The following is an 18,702-nucleotide window of genomic DNA, read 5'->3' on the forward strand; positions in this document are numbered from 1 at the left end:
ACACAAATTTTCTGTGTGTTTAGCGTAAATGAAATGAAAACATTCGGATGTTAGTAACACAAGCTTCCTAATGATAAAATCGTTCAAATGAGGAACAAATTGGGTTGTTGGTTAATTAAACTAAGTTGTTTTCTTAACTTTGTTTTTCACTTGCAAAGAATCAAAAACAATTATCTTCGATGAATTGTGGCCTTTAAAAAGTAGAACTTTTAAGACATATTTCAAGTTTTGTCAAAATGGGCACCAGTAGAAAAGAAAACTTGTTCCCTGTAGTGACAAGAACTCTTAATGCTGCTGGCAACATAAATATGCTGTGGTGATCTAACAGAAGACAGGGTTATACTGTCGTCTGCTCACTGGATTAAATTTGACTTTCAAGAGAAACTTACAGTTGGGCTGAAGTTTTAAGTGAGATCGTTTTTAACTTTAAAAATGAAGAGAAGTTACAATCAGCTACTTGTATTTTTGATTAATCACGTATATTTAATATTAGACACAATATTTCTTCTTTAATATGCTTGTTTTTAAGTTTAATGTCAATGGAAGACTTTGTATGACATAATAAATTGGACAGATCGTGTTTTAAACTTGACTTTAGTCTTGTTCAATGTGCTCAATATAGGAACGTGTTTCGTAATATTGAATCTTTAGTGGTGTTACGTATTTCCGTGTGGTCTTATTTTTATGGTTGTTTACTAAGTGCATATGAAGTAGGAAGGACTATGGATTGATTTTAACAAGCTACAGAAAAAGCAAGTTAACATAAATGGATGCAGGTAACAGGCCATTTTCAGTGCAATTTATAAGTAACTTAAATTATGAACTCATTCTTTGAATTAAATAAAATGATGCAAAAAAATAATTCTAAAGTGTCTTGAATGACAAATTATGTTTTGGTACTGATGTTATAATTTTGCTTAAGAACAAAAGAACTGACTATTATTTTGCAACTATGATAATTGTCTTGCCATAAATATTGTAAGGGTTCATAAAATAGGCTTTCTCAACTCACACCTTTAAGCATAAAAAATTACAATTTCTTTTTTCAAAAGTACAGGATCCTTTTTATTTGTGTCAAAATTAGTTGCAATTTGATTCAGCATTATTAGCCAATACAAAAATGTTTGCTACATTAATAGTTTTTGCTATAAGATAGACAAAATCACTGAAATTTTACATATTGTTGACATTTTTGAAATATTGTTGAAATAACTTCATGGCGACATGAATTCTTAATTTAAATACTTTTTCAAAAATAATTATGACCATAATTATTATGACATGGCCTATTTATTATTTTTGGTACAAATTTATGCAGAACACATAAAAACATATTAAATATACATTCAAGCATTTATTACTATGATAGGAATAGATATGAAAAATGATGTTGACAATAACAGGCATGCAGACATTATGCAAATGTGATAGGTGTATAAAATACAAATTATCTACACGATCATCAGTTCTTGTCATCGCCTATTCTTCTAATTAAACACATTGTTTTATTCCTGTTATAATCATTAACCTTTGATGATTTAAATGGTGTGTTTTCTTGTTGATTAACTTAACGAACGCATTAAACTTTACATTATATTTATTCTGTGTGGGTTCTTTGATCGGAACTTTGATTTTGAATTTGTTGTTCTCAAAATAAAAATGTGTGTCATATTTTGTACCATGATTGGGATAAAAATTTTAAAGTGGAAATAAGAATTTCCTTTGTTTAAGATATGCTGTAAAAATAAAGTGGAGATGTCTATTTACAAATATTATATGTAAGTTTGTTATTTTATACCTTACATTTAACTAAATTGTTTCTCTCTATCAGGTAAATAAGTTCTTATAAGTGTTTATTTGTTAATAATCAAAAACTATAAAAAAATTTTGCGTGAAATTTTCAAAATATTTGAATATTGTGTGTGTTTTATTTCATTACATAATTTGACCTGCAGTAACAGTAGAGTAACTGTTTTCTTAGGAAATCACTTTTACCCTGTAATTTAATGAAAATTATAATCTAAAAGTAACTTTCTAAAATAAACTTGCATTATACTAATTATAGTGATTATGATTTTAACAAATTTATCTTTCAAAAATTTGTAATAATAAAACGGATATGTCTGACGCCACTTTATGCCGAAATCAATAACGAAAACTGTGACAAGCAAATTTTGTCTCTCAAAAGTTCGATACAATTAATAGTTACTATTTATCCAAGTAGTTTCTTATTTACATTGTATCGTCCTCTCAGATGAAGTGTTTACCAACTCTATTATATTTCCATGGATCTCTCACACGGAGTCCAAAAGTAAATGACAATAAGGGTTTACTTGTTTTGTATTTGCACAAGTTGAGCAAATTTCTTGTTCAAATTGTAGGTTCCTGTTCAATTTGAAAAAAAAATGTTTCGACGTTGACATAATCAACTTGTTATTGTTGAATTGTATTTGGATAAAATTATTTCAAAGTGTACATATACCGAATTCTAACATTTCCCTCCTAATTGGTAAAGTGCATCAAAGACGTGTTCAAAGGATACGAAAAAAAGTTTGAAATCTCACAGGATTGTATGTTAATTGGCAGAAAAAATCTAAACCCACCTGTATGATTCAGTTGTGTACAATTATGCAAACAGTTAACATTTCAATAATTATCGGAACAGACGTGGAACATCTTAGCACCTTTCAGCCATGGTAATTAATAATGGCTGAAGAATAGCGACCAATATTTCTGTCAGAAAATTGATACAAATTTTAATTAATTCCAACACGCTTCCGAATTGATAATAATATTCATGATATCAACACAAATATGTATTGAGGAATAAGGTGTTGATTTGACAAATAATGAATACGAAAAACTACTTGTAAACGTCAAATTTTTGTGATAACATTTTATATAGTACCACAAAAGAGGTCAATCACAGCTGGTGTCCTTATCCAGTTCTGTTGGTCCGAGGTCTTAGCACTGTATAGATACTTTGGATAGTCACTATACACTTACATTGGACTATAGTTTCAGCTAACATTATTTTGGGGAAATATAAATAAGGATGGATTAACACCTGTTTTATTTTAGCAATGATTTAAGGTTATATTGTTTAACAAGCACACAGTGTTTTTCTATATATTTGATAACATTGTAAAAAATTAATCTCAGTATCGTTAGGAAGTATTTGTGGGAATGTAAGCCAGTTATGAATGCATTTAGATACAACATCAGACAGATTTGAACCTCATCATAAACAAGTGTTACCAAAAGCTTGTATATATGTTTTTCTCTTAACAAACATTTATTTACATATTTTCCTATTTATATGTCAGTTTCGTATGTTGTATTACATGTTTGCAGTTCAAATTCAAACTTGATTAGAACATTAATACAAAAAACAACATTTTAACATATATATTTTTTTCTTCCAGATTTCGAAGAATTCTATGGTACTCAACAAGGAGTTAACTGAGTAAGGAAGACATGGGAACAAGATAATCGTAGCAACAGGAATAATTACATTCAAAATGGCTACCATCATGGTACTATCAATCATTGTGCTGATTTCAGTATTAACATTATGTTCATCACAAAACATTACATTTATTCTACAAGAGGATAGACCAAATTCTACACTCATTGGAAATATTTTAACCGAATCAAAATTGAGAGAAAAATATTCAGCAGAAGAACTTACCGGCATAACATATGATTTTTATGACATTAAAGATGAACATCGTCATCTTTTTCGTCTCGACCCTATGTCCAGTCATCTCTACACAAATGCTATCATCGACAGAGAAGGAGTTGGAATATGTTTGTATTTAGAAGATTGCTATTTTGATTTTAAAATTCTTGCACATAAAAAGGATATATTCCATATCATAGATATAAGAGTGAATGTTACTGACTTGAATGATAACGACCCCAAGTTTGAACCAAATGAACTGACTTTGAATATTTCCGAATCGACAGCTCAATATAGCAAATTTTCAATACAAGGTGCTAGGGATTTAGATACTGGGAAAGGAAATGGAATAGCCTCTTATAGTTTAACAAGTCAAAGCGGAAAAGACGATTTGAAACTTTTGGAAGAAAATATTGATGGAAATAAAGCATTGTATATATCGGTGCATAATGAATTAGACAGAGAAAGAACACCATCATATACTTTATATCTGAAGGCATATGATAACGGCAGCCCATTAAGAACCGGAACCTTGACTATCCATGTTAATATTGTGGATGAAAATGACAACAAACCATTATTTTCAGAGTCGGAGGTGAATGTAAATTTAGACGAAACATCACCGGCTGGAACTTTAGTTAAGCACCTTACAGCAGTGGATATCGACAGTGGCAAAAATGGACAGGTATTTTATCGTTTAAAAAGCTTCCAAGCAAAAGAAATTAATGACTCTTTTACCGTTGATTCCTTGGGGAAGCTTACAACCGCTAAAAAACTGGAATATGAACAAAATAAAGTATATACAGTGATAGTTGAAGCGGTAGATAGAGGAAATACTCCACTCAGTTCACAGGCAACTGTAAATGTTCATGTTCAAGACAGTGGCAATAATGCACCAGAAGTCTCAGTGAACTTTTTATCAAATGAACGAGATGGAGATGCTGTGTTGATTAGTGAGAAATCAGAAATAGATGTTCTTGTTGCAGTTATCAAGGTGAAGGACATGGACTCAGGAGACAATGGTGTTGTAACATGCCAAACATATAGTACATATTTTGGACTTTCACGGATATCAGACACAGATTTTAGACTAATTGTGCAACATAAACTTGACAGGGAGAGCACTGCTATTCATAATGTTACAGTCACTTGTAAAGACAAAGGTTTACCAGAAATGGATGGATCAGTACATTTTCAGATTATACTAAAGGATGAAAATGACAATCCACCAAGGTTTTCCCTATATTATTATCAAGTTGACCTTCTAGAAAACACACCAGCAGGTGCACCTTTACTTACAGTTCCTGCCACAGACATTGACGCTGGTGACAATGGAAAAATAACTTATGCAATTTCTCCAAGTTCTGATCTAAGATTTAAAGTTGATCCACAGACAGGAGAAGTCACAACCAATCAACTGTTCGATAGAGAAACAACGGCTCGTCTCACTTTCGAAGTTGTGGCTAAAGACCATGGAGTCCCACCGATGGAATCCAAAGCTCCAGTTGTTGTGAATATTAAAGATGAGAATGACAATAAACCACAATTCGTCAAAATGATTTTTGATTTCCAAGTTTCTGAAAACATGCCAAATGGAACAAACGTGGAAGTTGTGTCGGCCATTGACCCTGATCAAGGAACCAATGCTCAAATTGTATACTCTCTTGATCCTAATTCAGATACATCTTCAATACCATTTAATGTATTTACAAACGGACAAGTCACTACTCTAAAAATATTTGATAGAGAGCACAGAAGTCATTACGATTTCCCTGTTATTGCTGTAGATAAAGGGACACCATCTTTGACAAGTACAGTAACCGTAAGAGTCACCATAACTGACAAAAATGATAACAAGCCAATTTTCACATTTCCAAAGAATGCTAACAACACAATTCAAATTCCAAACACATTGCCTGTCGATTCTATCATTGCAACAATACAAGCTTATGATTTGGACTATGAGGAAAATGGAAAAGTGAACTTTTTTATTCTTTCTGGTGATGATGAAAACTTGTTCTATCTTAATCCCTCTACTGGAAGTTTGCATGTTAAAAAGGTATCAAATACAGTGAGAGATAAGAATTTCAGATTAAAAATTGAGGCCAAAGACCGAGGTCGACCATCATTAAATGAAACAGCAGAACTTAAAATAAGTATTCTGTATGTCAATGCTACTTCTGAAGAGAGCAAGGAGTATATCCTGATTGTAGTCTGTGTTGTTTGTGTGACATTTGTGGTTGCTGTTGCACTTATTGCTGTTATCTGCTTCCTACGGAATAAGAATATAGCATGTGGTAAAAATGAGCGCTATTTGGAGAATAATCGACCTCCCCAATATGACCAAGTCCAGGCTCACCCAAAAAACTTTCAATTCAATGACAAGAATAATCAGAGAGTTAAAGTTGGAACAACATTTACTAAAGAGGAGATGATGGGTACCTTAACATTGGTAAGAATATTATTTATTACTGTAAATTCAGAAATTATCTAATGTCTTTATTATTGCAAATTTTTAAGAATTGACGAAAATCAGAAATTAAATGATAGTGATTTTAGGAAAATTTGCATAAAGATATGAGAATACAAGTTTTTGTTGTTGCGATAATCACCTTGTCCCATTATTCCAATTATTAAAAACTTTGCAATAATTTCTGAATTTATAAAATTATGAAAAAGGGGAGTGATGTAGTGGAATATCATTGAGAAGGGACCAAGTATTTACCCATGTCTAATCAACTACATTTTGACTTCTTCTCATCCTAATTTCTGATTGATTTATTTAGAGGATAGAAAGAACTTTTAGTGTGTGACTGTTTCCAAGTATTTTTAGCCTAAAATTTTAGTGGAAAAGAAGTAAATATAATTGCAGTTTAAAGTGTTAATTGATTTAAAAATAATTTTTGTAAAAGGTTTTCTTGATCCACATGATCTATAAATGAAGTCAATCAGTTGAAATTCACATAAAAATTCTTTACCCATTAGTATTGTAACTTAAGAATTAATACACAATTTGATCAAACCACATTTAAAGCCTTTTAGTACAGGGGTTTATTCATTCAAATCATTAATCTGATGAGTTTAATTGAATTAAGGTCATTTGTTCAACCTGACCTTTTGATAATTAGTTTAAAATAGTTAAAATATATGTGTATAGATATGGTCGATTTAAACATGGTAAAGTTGGTCTGTTGCAATTTTTTATACTATGTCATGTATGTTTTTTGGACACAGATTTCAAAATTTCTTATATTTTTGTTTTGCAAGCAGGTTTCGATTTTCAGTCCTATTCCCAGTGCCCTCTTTGACTTTGTTTTAAAGTCTACAACATAAGTCTTCACCAGCATGGGTCGTCACACGTTTTGAAAAACTGTATCAGGTTTATCAAGTTTCTATAGGTGTGAAACATAACTCTGAGCAGATCAGATTCCAAAATAGATTGTAATTGATTGTAAGACCTGCCAAACAACGCCAGTGATTTTGAACGATAAGTTCTTATAGACTTGAACAAATCTTGTCGATTTATATATTTCCTGTATTGTAATAGTGTAAATCCACTCCTCGGTGGAGGGTTCTTTCATTTTGATGTTTTTAAGTATAGGTGTTAAGATAAATTGAGACCACAGGCTTACATATTGTGTCGTAACGTTTAGGTATTATTTAAACCATCATTGTCGTCCTATTGAATCATTAGCTCTGTGGTCAGCGATAATCTTCTAGCTAATGAGTACATCTTTTGTGATGATTCAGTACACAGGACATACCCAATGGTCAGATAATGGTTGTTTTTCTGTTTTCTTCATACTAATTGTCTGTTTAATATTGACGTTGGAAAATGTTGGAGGTTTGTGAGAAAGAAAAAAAGTCAGCAAATATTTTTGAATAATAGAAATACTTCAGCCATTATTACTGTTTCTGAGGTTATTAAATTGCAAAGTGGATGTTTGTTCTGATGTTTTCTTAACTAATAAACAATTAAGTTTGACTATACCTAATTTTTCATTATGACTTAAATTGGCTATGTTGCAAGATTTATTTGTCATGATATGGTTCATTTTCCAAGGGAAAACACATAAATTATGCACCCCATCATCCTCCCTTTTCAAATTGAAAAACACCCTTAATAACCTCTACCCCCTTTCTATAACTAAAAAATATTATAAAAGCAGGATTTTCATTACCTTAAAAGTTTAATTCAGGTGATGTGTAGGAAATTAAACACTAGGTATAAAAAGTGTCCACTGAAAATGTAAGAGACTCATAACCTGTGTAGTCAATTTGTTAGGCTAGGTTAATTATACCAACTGCTAAAACTTAAAAGCCTAATGCAACTCATGTAAGCTTTTGATCTAAAATGGGGGAAATGAGGACTAAGCCATAAAAAGTACATACTAAATATGTATACTTATAAATGAACTTAGTTTGACTGATGCTATCAGTACACAAATTTTCATTTAATTTGACATTAGTGAGTGAAAAACAAAACTATTATACCACACGATGAATTCATTTTGCCTTCTAGAAAAAAATTGTGAATATCATGGAAAATTTTGTTACATTATTGATTATTATCTTCAAATAATTTGCATATTGACTTGCCGGAAGACACGTGTCAACTTTGTTAGTGATAATGATGTCTCAATTTATTATAATGATATGCTGGTCGAATGCTAAGTTATGATAGTAGGCATGTTTTTATGTATATATTTCATCTTTTTACAAATGTATTTAAATTTCATGTGTTTTATGCAGCGCCAATATTTTCAACATGCTGTTTTGGTGACAATTATGGACACACAAATTTAAATACAAACTGAAATTGAAACGTAATAAAAGAAGTAATTGCTGGTACAGAAAATTTAATTATAATCATAACTTTTTTTTTATGTTGAATAGATTTATATCTCTATCGTTTACAATAGTATGAAATATTTGTAGTAAATGTCAAAACTATGCCAATTTTTTTTGTTTATTAAATAAACATATCACAATCTTTTCTCATAAAATTTGGCGCTGAATCTCGGTATAAAGAACAATGATTTGTATAGTATATATAAACTTACAACAATACATAGAATCACATGACGCAACTTGAACCAACCTCTTTTTGTGCAACATCACGCTCTTTTAAATAGCCATATTGAAATCTGTCCTTGTGAAAAACCTAGCTTCATCAACCGAGCCTTCAAATATTATTGTTTTCTTTCTCTAAAAGTTATCTTTCCAGAGCATCTTTCTTCATTTGTTTTATTTCACAAATCAACCTTTGTTTTAGAAAAATGTGCAAAAGGAGATTAAAACTGATATGGTAATTTAACTCTTTTCATCCTGTTTGTGAACATTTGACGATTTTTGGTTCTTTGTTAGATAGGTGTTTAATGGGGAAGAAAATCTGGATAGGTTTCCTTAAAAAAAGTCACTATTATTTCTGAATAATCGACTTCCTTTCACAAAGTATTCTTTTTAGTTGCAAAGATTTTGTTTTTGTTTCATGTTTTAAGTGAAATACTTAAGATCTGTTATCTCTAAGCAAAGATAAAATGTGGTTTTGTCACTTTTCTGCATGTACTTTAAATTGAAACAAACACTTAGAACTTATCAGATAAGTTTGTGTAACAAGTGTAATATTGTTTTTAGTTCTTCTCTTTTTGTTTGGTTAGGATGCTTAACCATACAGTTCATTGCTCTATTAGTTTCTTAAGTAGAAGTCCCAATCACAGATTTTCCATCCTTATTTTTGACTATGGAGTAAAAACTATTCCTTGTGTTAATTCTGAAATTAAAACTTCAGATAACAGACTTAAGTCTTTACAATAGATGTATTCCTTATGTACTTTCTGAAAAAAACTTTAGTTTACAAGATAATCAAGTTCTCTCCTTTAAGACCTTTTTGACTGAATGGAAAAATAGCTTAAAAGTGTTTTTGTAGTTGTAGTGCACCTTTTCTAAGAAATTTAATGAATTTATACATATTTGGTTTAAATTTAAATTTATTTGTATAGATCTGTAAAAATTGAGCTCTAGACCTCAGAAACAGAAACATTACATTTAAACAAATGAAAGGGTTAAAAATTAAGATTCTGTTAATTAATAATTAGATTTAACGTTAAGTCATTTTCACCTAATTCCTTAAAAAATAAACCTCATGCAGGTTGACACACTATTAAACCGTTTACAATTTAATCTAGTGGGATTCCCAAAGCTTGTTGGTAATATAAATTTGACAAAACTTTATCAAATGTGTCCATTTCTAAAAACAAATACAGAGATAGATAAATATTTGTTTATTTACTGGGAAATCGACTTATAATGGAATAAAGATGATAAAGGCTTTGATCCATGGATTACATTTGCCATTAATGAAAATTTGGTGATGACCAACCCTAAAATTTGACACCATTCATTTTAATCTGTAATGTAATAAAGTTGATGATCCAAATTTACAAAAAATCTATCAATAATTTCGTAATATTTAAAATAAAAATTTGCCATTGAATTTTAATGCTTTTAACATTTTACCAGATGTATAGCGTTAAAATTATCTCCCTTTCATTTGATATTTAGAGAAATTAAAAGTTTATGACTAAAAGTAGGAGGCAAAAACTACATCAAACTTGCTTGATTTATTATATTTTAAAATGTCTATATTTATTTTTCAGTCACATAAAGATTCACCTCGTAAAGGGAAAGATGACAGCAATTACAATTATGATAGACAGGTAGGGGAAATAACTCTTCTTAAACATTTTGTACTAGTAATAACTCAATGACAGCAAAATATATACAAGACAATCTTGATTTTGGTTAACATATTAAACCTGAACTGCTAGTACCTAATATGTATACTCTATAAGGAGCAGAATATTTTTCAATTTTCTATGGGAACTAGACACTTAATTACATTTTACTTAAAGGAACCTAAAATTGAATGTTAAAAGTAATACTATGGTTCTCACTCTTCAAAAGTCATATTTTTTTTGTATAAACATATAGCACATTTTGTGAACATGGTGAACATTCATTGAGAATTTTGAAATTAATATTTTAACATGGTTTAATCTCAACTGTACTCTATTGACCTCATAAAGGCTTTCAAATTTTCACGCTTCCTCTTGCCCGATTAAATTCATAAAATACTAATATTTTGTATGTCCAGTAATTTAGATACACATAAAGTTCATTGATTTTATCCGATAACAATGTGGCATTATCTGAATAAATAAATTTTAATCTAAATTTGATTCAGCGTCAACAACAGATGTGATTATTAAAATTCAAATTTTCCTCTTTCCAGAGTTTACTTTATAAAATTGACAATGGTTAAATTCAAATTAGTTTAACCATGGAAAATTGATCTGCATAAATTGAATGTGACTCCTCCCACTTTATTAGAATTGGAGGCTTACTAATGATGTTATTGATTTGTAAAGAAAATGTCATAGTTTGAATAGGATGTATGATTACATTGAAAAAGGAGATATGATGAATATTTAAATTTAAAGGGCTTCTTATTCAAAAGCTTGTTTGTGAAAAAAAAAAGCAGAAATGTGAATAAATATTTTTTTCTCACTTAAAATGATAACTTTACTTCCATATTGCAGTTTGATCTGTATAAAATTTATGAATAAAATGCTCTCATCAGCTCATAGACTTGTTTTCCTGTTTAGAACAATATTTCAAGTACTAAAGCCTTTTTCAGATATTAAATACTGAAAATAAAATTAATTGGAACTTCTGATACAAATAATATAAAAATCTTTTGGCTGACACTGGTTAAATAGAAACTATAGATTATATACTTTCATAATTATCTGTGATAAAAAGTAAGACAGTTTGTTCCCTTTTTAACCCCAAGTAGAATAAAACGAACATTAAGATAAAACTGTATTAAAATTTTGCCACAGGTAGGTCCTTAGATGACCATTAAAGTAGAGGTTAAGTGTAGCAGACTTATTTCAGTCATGTCAGATGGACAATAAATTTTATCACTATTTTAATCTAGAAAGTAATTGTAATGGTGTGACAAAATAAGGCACATTAATCTTTTTGAAAATACTTCTGTTGGTCAACTTGACTAAAATAAAACTCTTAAAATAGCATTGGAAGATTCAGGATTTTATTAGAATTAGGCAGTTAACAATGTTTACAAGCAGCATTAGTATATTTCTGCCATTTGGGAGCAATATAAATCCAACATTCCATAAAAAAAGAAGAGGACCTAGCTGTTTTGTTTCTTGCTACTCTTTTTTTATTAGTCCAAGAATTTCTTGTATAATGGCTGTCCATTTTAGCCTTGAATAAGCTCTTCTTCTAACAATATTTGTCATATGTGATAAAACAAAATTCTGAAATGATTTTACAAATTTAAAGAAGAAATTCATTTGTATCTAGTTTTTAGAAATATTTATTAAGATTACGGCTATTTTATTTGAATGTATGATTACTCAATGCACTGAAGTATTTGTTGAAGCTTTTTGTCCCACTTTTAAAACATTTTTCCATTATAAAGTATATCTGTTGCATAATAGTGTTAGATTGAACTTTGTTTGCCAAATAAGTCTAGTAGAGAAAGCATTCCAGTGGAGCATTAGTATAAACACATACAAGATGTTTCACCTTTGTATAATATCTTGCTGTTTCTGCACTGGTTGTACTTCTTCATGGCAGATAGAAAAATAAAAATCAATTTAATGAATAAATAAGAAAATATGACTAACAAAGAGGCCTAAATGTGACTTTTGTTCGGTGAAACTGGGCTTTTTAACGACTGCATTTGGAAACTGGTATAAATTGTAAGCATGTTAAAAATTTGGTTTCTAAAATTCACCGTAAAATTAATATTATATTTAATAAATTGAAAGGAAGAATGTACAAAAAGTTTTGCTTGTAAATAAAAATATTTTTTTACTTTTATAAAACCATAAACACCATGACTGATTTTTGAAGTTGACATATATCTACTGGAACATTATTTTTTTGTCTTCAGGAACTGAAGCAAGATATGAAATTGATTCCTTATAATTTCCACTAATCTTTTTCTTTTCACATCATCACTTTTCCAAAATAGAATTCATTTCATGGTTAAAAATTCTATTCAGGCTACGGATATAATCATGTTAAGTTGGAATATCATTTTATACATGAAGAAAATTCAATGGCGTGCATAAGCCAGCCATGTCGAAAACACAGCGAATGAAATATGAATGTCATTTCCCCTTTGTGTTTTAGTCAGCAGGTGGCATTAAACATAGGTACAAGCTTCACTAAGAAGCTGATTTCTCTTCAAAGGCCAACCTAGCACAATATGAAAAAGGGTGTTATTTATATTGCTGTTTTATTTCCAAAATAGGACCATGTTATTGTTTGTGTTAGCTATTAAATATTAATTGATTTTTTTCTACAAAAGTGTTTACCCTTTTCTCGTTGGAGTGCATCGGAACAATCAATGTACATTTCCATAAAGTTTATTTGAAATTTGACGCTACATTTTATTTTCATAATATAACTTTTGAGATCAAAACCCATGATAAGGACATGATATTGCAGAAATCATAATGATTTTGATTATTTGAATTCATATCTTTTCAAAAATATTATTAATATTTATACCTTTTTAAAACAATTTCCTCAGATATAAATGTATTTGATTTATTGTGTTAGAAATGTAGCGCCTTAATTCTGTTACATGATTCTGTATAAACATTGAACTTAGGGAATGAGGCGAACAGAACCATGGCCATAAACTGAGCATTAAGGATTTTAATTACTGAAAAAGAAAAACAGTCAAGGCCTGAAGTAATATTTTTTATTATTTATTTTGAATGATTCAAAAATAAGATGCAGTTTCTATCAAAGACTTGATAGTTTATTTTTTCTAATTTATTTGAAGGTGTTTCTATTAAAAGTTTTGAATCTAAACTATAAGCAGTTTATAAAGAAATTTATAGTAGGAAAAATAAGCTATATTTTTTAACCCCCTGTGTTTGTTTAATTTTTTTCCCACTGAACACAATATTTGCCTCTTTTCTTCTATCTCAGACACCTCAAATACTCTTCTAATGAAATTGTTGCATTGGTATTTTTTTTTGTTGCATTGGTATATTTTTTTAGGTACAACCCGTACATGTCTCTTTTCCCAATATAATACTGCCAAAATCTTTGAATTAAAGAAGTATAAATGTATTATTTCATGGTTTTAAACAATGCCTTAAAAAAAAATCTATATTTACAAAAGTTATTATTACCCTACAGAAAATTGGTTTCCGAGTACAAAATAAGTTACAACAATGAAATTAAATTAATATGTATTTTTTTCCCACAGATGCCACAAAAAGTGCCAGATGAAAGTGAAACTTCCAGTAAAACAGACAGTGGCCATGGCAGTGAAGAAGATTACAATCAGCAATTAGGTAAATTGTAATTCTTATTAAAAATACAGTGTTCCTTTAATGAATTTTTATACAACATATATTGTCCAAACAAATATGACCATTGTCACTATTATATATAGTTGGGATATCACAAGCAACAAAAAAAACAACATAGAAAAATATTAGAATATAAGGAAGAAAATGAGGAAATTGGACACACAACTTACAATATGATGAAATTTGTAAAGGGAGATAATACACTTTTTTCACCATAAAGAAAAGATATGGTTTTGTTGCCAATGAGACAATTATCCACTTTAGAACAATTCAAAAGAGAATGTCCATGCAATACAAAATGTGAAACAATTCAACAGAGAATGGACTGTTTTCCAATAAGAATTTTTTTTAGATACACATCAACTTTTAAAGTATTAAAAACCAAAAAATACCTTAAAAAAAACAAAAAATTTTTTTTTAAGTATTCAAAAGTTTCCTGCCAATATTATGGTTTAAATGTCATAGAAGCAGTTCACCCTAAAAATTCCTTTTAAAAGAAGGCGAGCAAGTAACGATTCATTAATATCACCAAAATTAAGTTGCAGACCATTCAATACGACGAACTCTGAAAAGTCTCCAAAAGTGAAAATCTTTTGAAAAAACAAAGCACACTCAAAGAAAAAGAAGAAAAAAATCATGTAGAAATTAATTCACTCTAAAGTAATGCTATGTTTTTATTAAATTTTAATTTGCTATTATTTTTGTTTTCAGATAAAAATGGAAGACCGTTTGCTCTGAACAATCAAACCTATAATAACACTGGAATATATGTTATGTTAGACAAAAACAAATCTAATAATACAGACATTGCACGTGGCAATATGTTACCGCCCATGAGGGACAAATCTAATAAATATTTAGATGATAGCGTGCTGACGGGAAGTATGAATTCTATGTGGTCAGAAAATCCATCATCAAGTAGGCACCCTAGTAATTCACAGACTTCAGCTATTAGTCCCTCATGGACTAACGACATGAAATTAAATTTTCAAAACAATTCCCCATTTTATATGGCATTAGGTAGCATTCAGAGTCGAGATGATGATGAATGCACAACAACATCCGGTAGCTACACAATTAATCCAGATGAACTGGACGATGAATTTGAAAATCGTCCGAAAGATCTTTTCGTATAGCAGGACAGTGAAGTTTCTACAAATAAAGGTGCCAAATTTTACATTATACTGTTACAATGCTGAATGTGAGATAGAAATGCTTCAACTAATACGTTATAATGAGATGAATACCTGTTAAACTCACCAAACAAAATCTAATCTACACAGAGGAAAATCAAACATGGCTCAGGGGAGATAACTCAAATTCAACCATTGACTGAAAGTATATAGGACTACAGTTTCTTAATGCAGAAAGAAAGACTAGTATGTGGATATGAATGTATTGTACGCAGGAGTTGTGGTGAGTTTAATTTCTCTTTGTTACATTCAATTGGGTTTCATAAAATTTAATAAAATAACATAAAACTTTGTCATAGAAAAGTCTACTAGTTTTTGTGAATTGTCAGGATTTAGAAACCTATTGTTCATGTTGATGTGAATTTGTATGTTTGCAAACGTCATGATTTTCCTACTTTTTACTAAAAAAAAATACAGTAATCTGCAAACACAAATGTTAAGTTATTTTATAAGAAATTAATGTCATATCTTCCTTTTATGAGATCTGCAATAAAAATTTATAGAGCTGTTATATTTTATTCTGCATACAACATATTTCTGAGAACAGTTTTTGTATATAACAGAAAATTGAAAGAAACTGTTTGCATTGTTTTAGATGTGACAATTTATTTATTTTTTTATTTGTATTTTCAGATGTAAGGAGAAAAGATAATGGAGTTCAGAAAGAGAAAGAAAAGTTGAGGAAAACCCCTTGTAGTAGTCGTGATAGATCCTTATCATTATTAACTTTTACAATTCTTAAAAACTAAAATGGCAAAATTTTCATTTCATTTTTTGCAATTTTGCATTGATCTCAGTAAATCTTTATAAACATGACATGTGAGAGGTCTGTGATGTCATTTATTTACTAATGTGTTCAGTTTGTACATAATTTTGTTAACTATTTTTGTTATATTTTATAATTTGTAAAGAACAAAATTATATATAAAGGTGCTTGTTCTTAGGAATGGAAATTGAATGTTATGGATATAATAAAAAGTCCCAAATTTAATAAATGTGGTGAGAGAGAGAGAGAGAGAGAGAGAGAGGGAACAAAATATGATGTGAAAGATTGTTGTTACTTGTAGGTATGAAAGGCATATGGAATTATGTTTTATTCTTACCGAAAATACTGCCAGAATCTGGAATAAATTAGCTAGCCAAAGAATTTAGAAAAAGAAAGAAAACTCTCTCAAAATATTTTTTGATAAAAGATAGCATTAGCTACATTTATTGTGCCGAGGTAAAATCAACTTTTACACTTAGAAACAATTTTCTATTATTTATATGTTTCTATGACTTTTTTTTTTGGAATTCAGTGAAATATCATCTTTGATATCTTTGGCATATATATCAGAAATTAAAGCAATATGCTGCAGTATGTTATTTAGTAAAACATTCCATAGAGTGCTGCTTCAGTATAATATGATACGTTAAACCTAAAGCAAAACTATTGAATTATTTCCCTTATTTTTCATCATGATATTTTTATTGAAAATATATATTTAAGGGAGCAAATTACATTGAGAGTAAGGAAAAAATAAATATAAAAGAATAACATTTTACAGATAGATTATGATGCATTTCAAAATATTAAATCCAATAATTAGATATCGATTGGTGCATGTGAATCTGACGAGAGATAACTATATGTATTGGTCAGTAAAAACTATATCTTATTTGTTATTTGTATGAATTGTCCCTTCTTGTTAGTATTATTCTTGTTAACACTTGTTTTACACATAAACTAGATGGAGGAAATATACTACAAAATAAAATGTTATATTAATGAAACTAACAAATAAAATAAATATAAAAGACAAACTATTGGTTATTTCAAACACACCTACTCATGAGGAGAAATGAGCAGGTATGATTGCCAGGAGAAAACTCGCCACAAAAACCAGACGAAAAAAAAATCAAGGTTAACAACTTCACACTGATCACTGTATAACTTACAATAATGAGCAAAAACCATATACCATAGTAAGCTACAAAATGTTAACCTACTAAATCAACTACTTTAAATATAACTCATCTGATAGAAAGATGGCAGCATCATTGCTTGCATATTTTTCAAAACTCATGGAAGTTGAAGGGTTTATGAAATTGATTGTACATGCAATATCTAACTTAAACTTCAAGATGAACAGAAATTCACACATAATAGTCCAATAAAAACCTGACACATTTTCTAGAACATAGGATATGGGATTTATTGTACAACATATAAAAAATGGTGAATAAATTCAGAACAAAATAACTACATCTCTTAAAAATACTAAATGCAAAGGAAGTAATGCTCTTAGTATTGCCAGTAAGAAGTTAGGCCATCTTTGTTAGACATTTGGCTTGATGTAATTCACATTACTGGTAATCTCATTAATAAATTATAATGCTTGTTCTTTTAGCTGCTGCAACAAATTCCATATTCTAGTGAATAGGTCAGTGACAACGTCAATCTCTGGAGGTCTTACTCATTCAATTGGCCATCAACCCCCTTAAACTGCCAGGGTTATAGACTTTCAGAGTTTATAGATTTAAGCTTAAATGCACTATCTGTCTACAACTTAACATTAACAGACATTCACAACTAATAATCCAATCAAAACCTGGCATATTTTCTAGAAACAAGAATATTACTATATTTAATATTATATTGCAAAACAGATTGAAGAAAAAATGACGGATAAATTCAGAATAAAATCACTACACCTCATGAAAAATACCAAATGCAAAGGAAAAGCATTTCTAGTAGTGTCTAGAGCTCAAAGGAAGTAATGCAGTTGCCATGATAGCATATCTGCGAAATATGCTGTGAGAGGAATGCCATTAAGAAGTTAGGTCTTCATCGTTTAATGTATTTCACATTACCGGTACCATATTTATTAATGCTGGTTCTTTGGTCTGCTGTATCAGATTCCAAGTTCTTGTGAATATACCACAGGTCTTGCTCAATTGTTATAATTCATTGATTTCTACTTAAAGGGAAACTTCGCAAAAAAATCAAAAATTGATATTATGTCCATTCTGTATAAAAATGCTCAAATTTATAGATATTAAAGTTTTATTCCGCTAAATCAGAGATCACCATCGATTTTAAATTTTGAGTATCAGTTCTCTACTCTCCGCCATCTTGTCACCTTCTCCGATGAAAAATCCCGATATGTCAATAAACCACAAAGGAACAAAACTACAGTAAACGATGTAGTCGTAATTGCGTGTCGATATCTTGTCAATCGTACGGTTGTTTTATCTGACTGACTAACTTGATACGGAAAATGGTCTTATATTTTTAAATAACCATATAGTCTGTTATTTTTAAACTGATAATATTGTAATTAGTTAAAAAGTCAAAGTTCAAATCATAAAATGATAAATAAGTGTTCCGTGGAAATTGTTTTCGAAAATCTAATTCGTT

General features: G+C 29.6%; 1 protein-coding gene across 7 annotated transcripts in view; it reads left to right on the top strand.

Moving 5' to 3' along the window:
- LOC139486008 (protocadherin-9-like) overlaps positions 1–17,105 on the top strand; it is an 83,284-nt gene extending 66,179 nt beyond the window's left edge. For all 7 annotated transcript variants that reach the window (XM_071270693.1, XM_071270692.1, XM_071270694.1 and 4 more), the window contains 5 exons: positions 3,426–6,134; positions 10,342–10,401; positions 14,004–14,091; positions 14,821–15,525; positions 15,936–17,105. In XM_071270693.1, the coding sequence (XP_071126794.1) occupies positions 3,522–6,134; positions 10,342–10,401; positions 14,004–14,091; positions 14,821–15,245 (3,186 nt within the window). In that variant the 5' untranslated portion in view covers positions 3,426–3,521 and the 3' untranslated portion in view covers positions 15,246–15,525; positions 15,936–17,105. The remainder of the gene's footprint in view (positions 1–3,425; positions 6,135–10,341; positions 10,402–14,003; positions 14,092–14,820; positions 15,526–15,935) is intronic.
- Positions 17,106–18,702: the final 1,597 nt, after the last annotated feature.

Source organism: Mytilus edulis, chromosome 8 (genome assembly GCF_963676685.1).
Source record: "Mytilus edulis chromosome 8, xbMytEdul2.2, whole genome shotgun sequence".
NCBI lineage: Eukaryota > Metazoa > Mollusca > Bivalvia > Mytilida > Mytilidae > Mytilus > Mytilus edulis.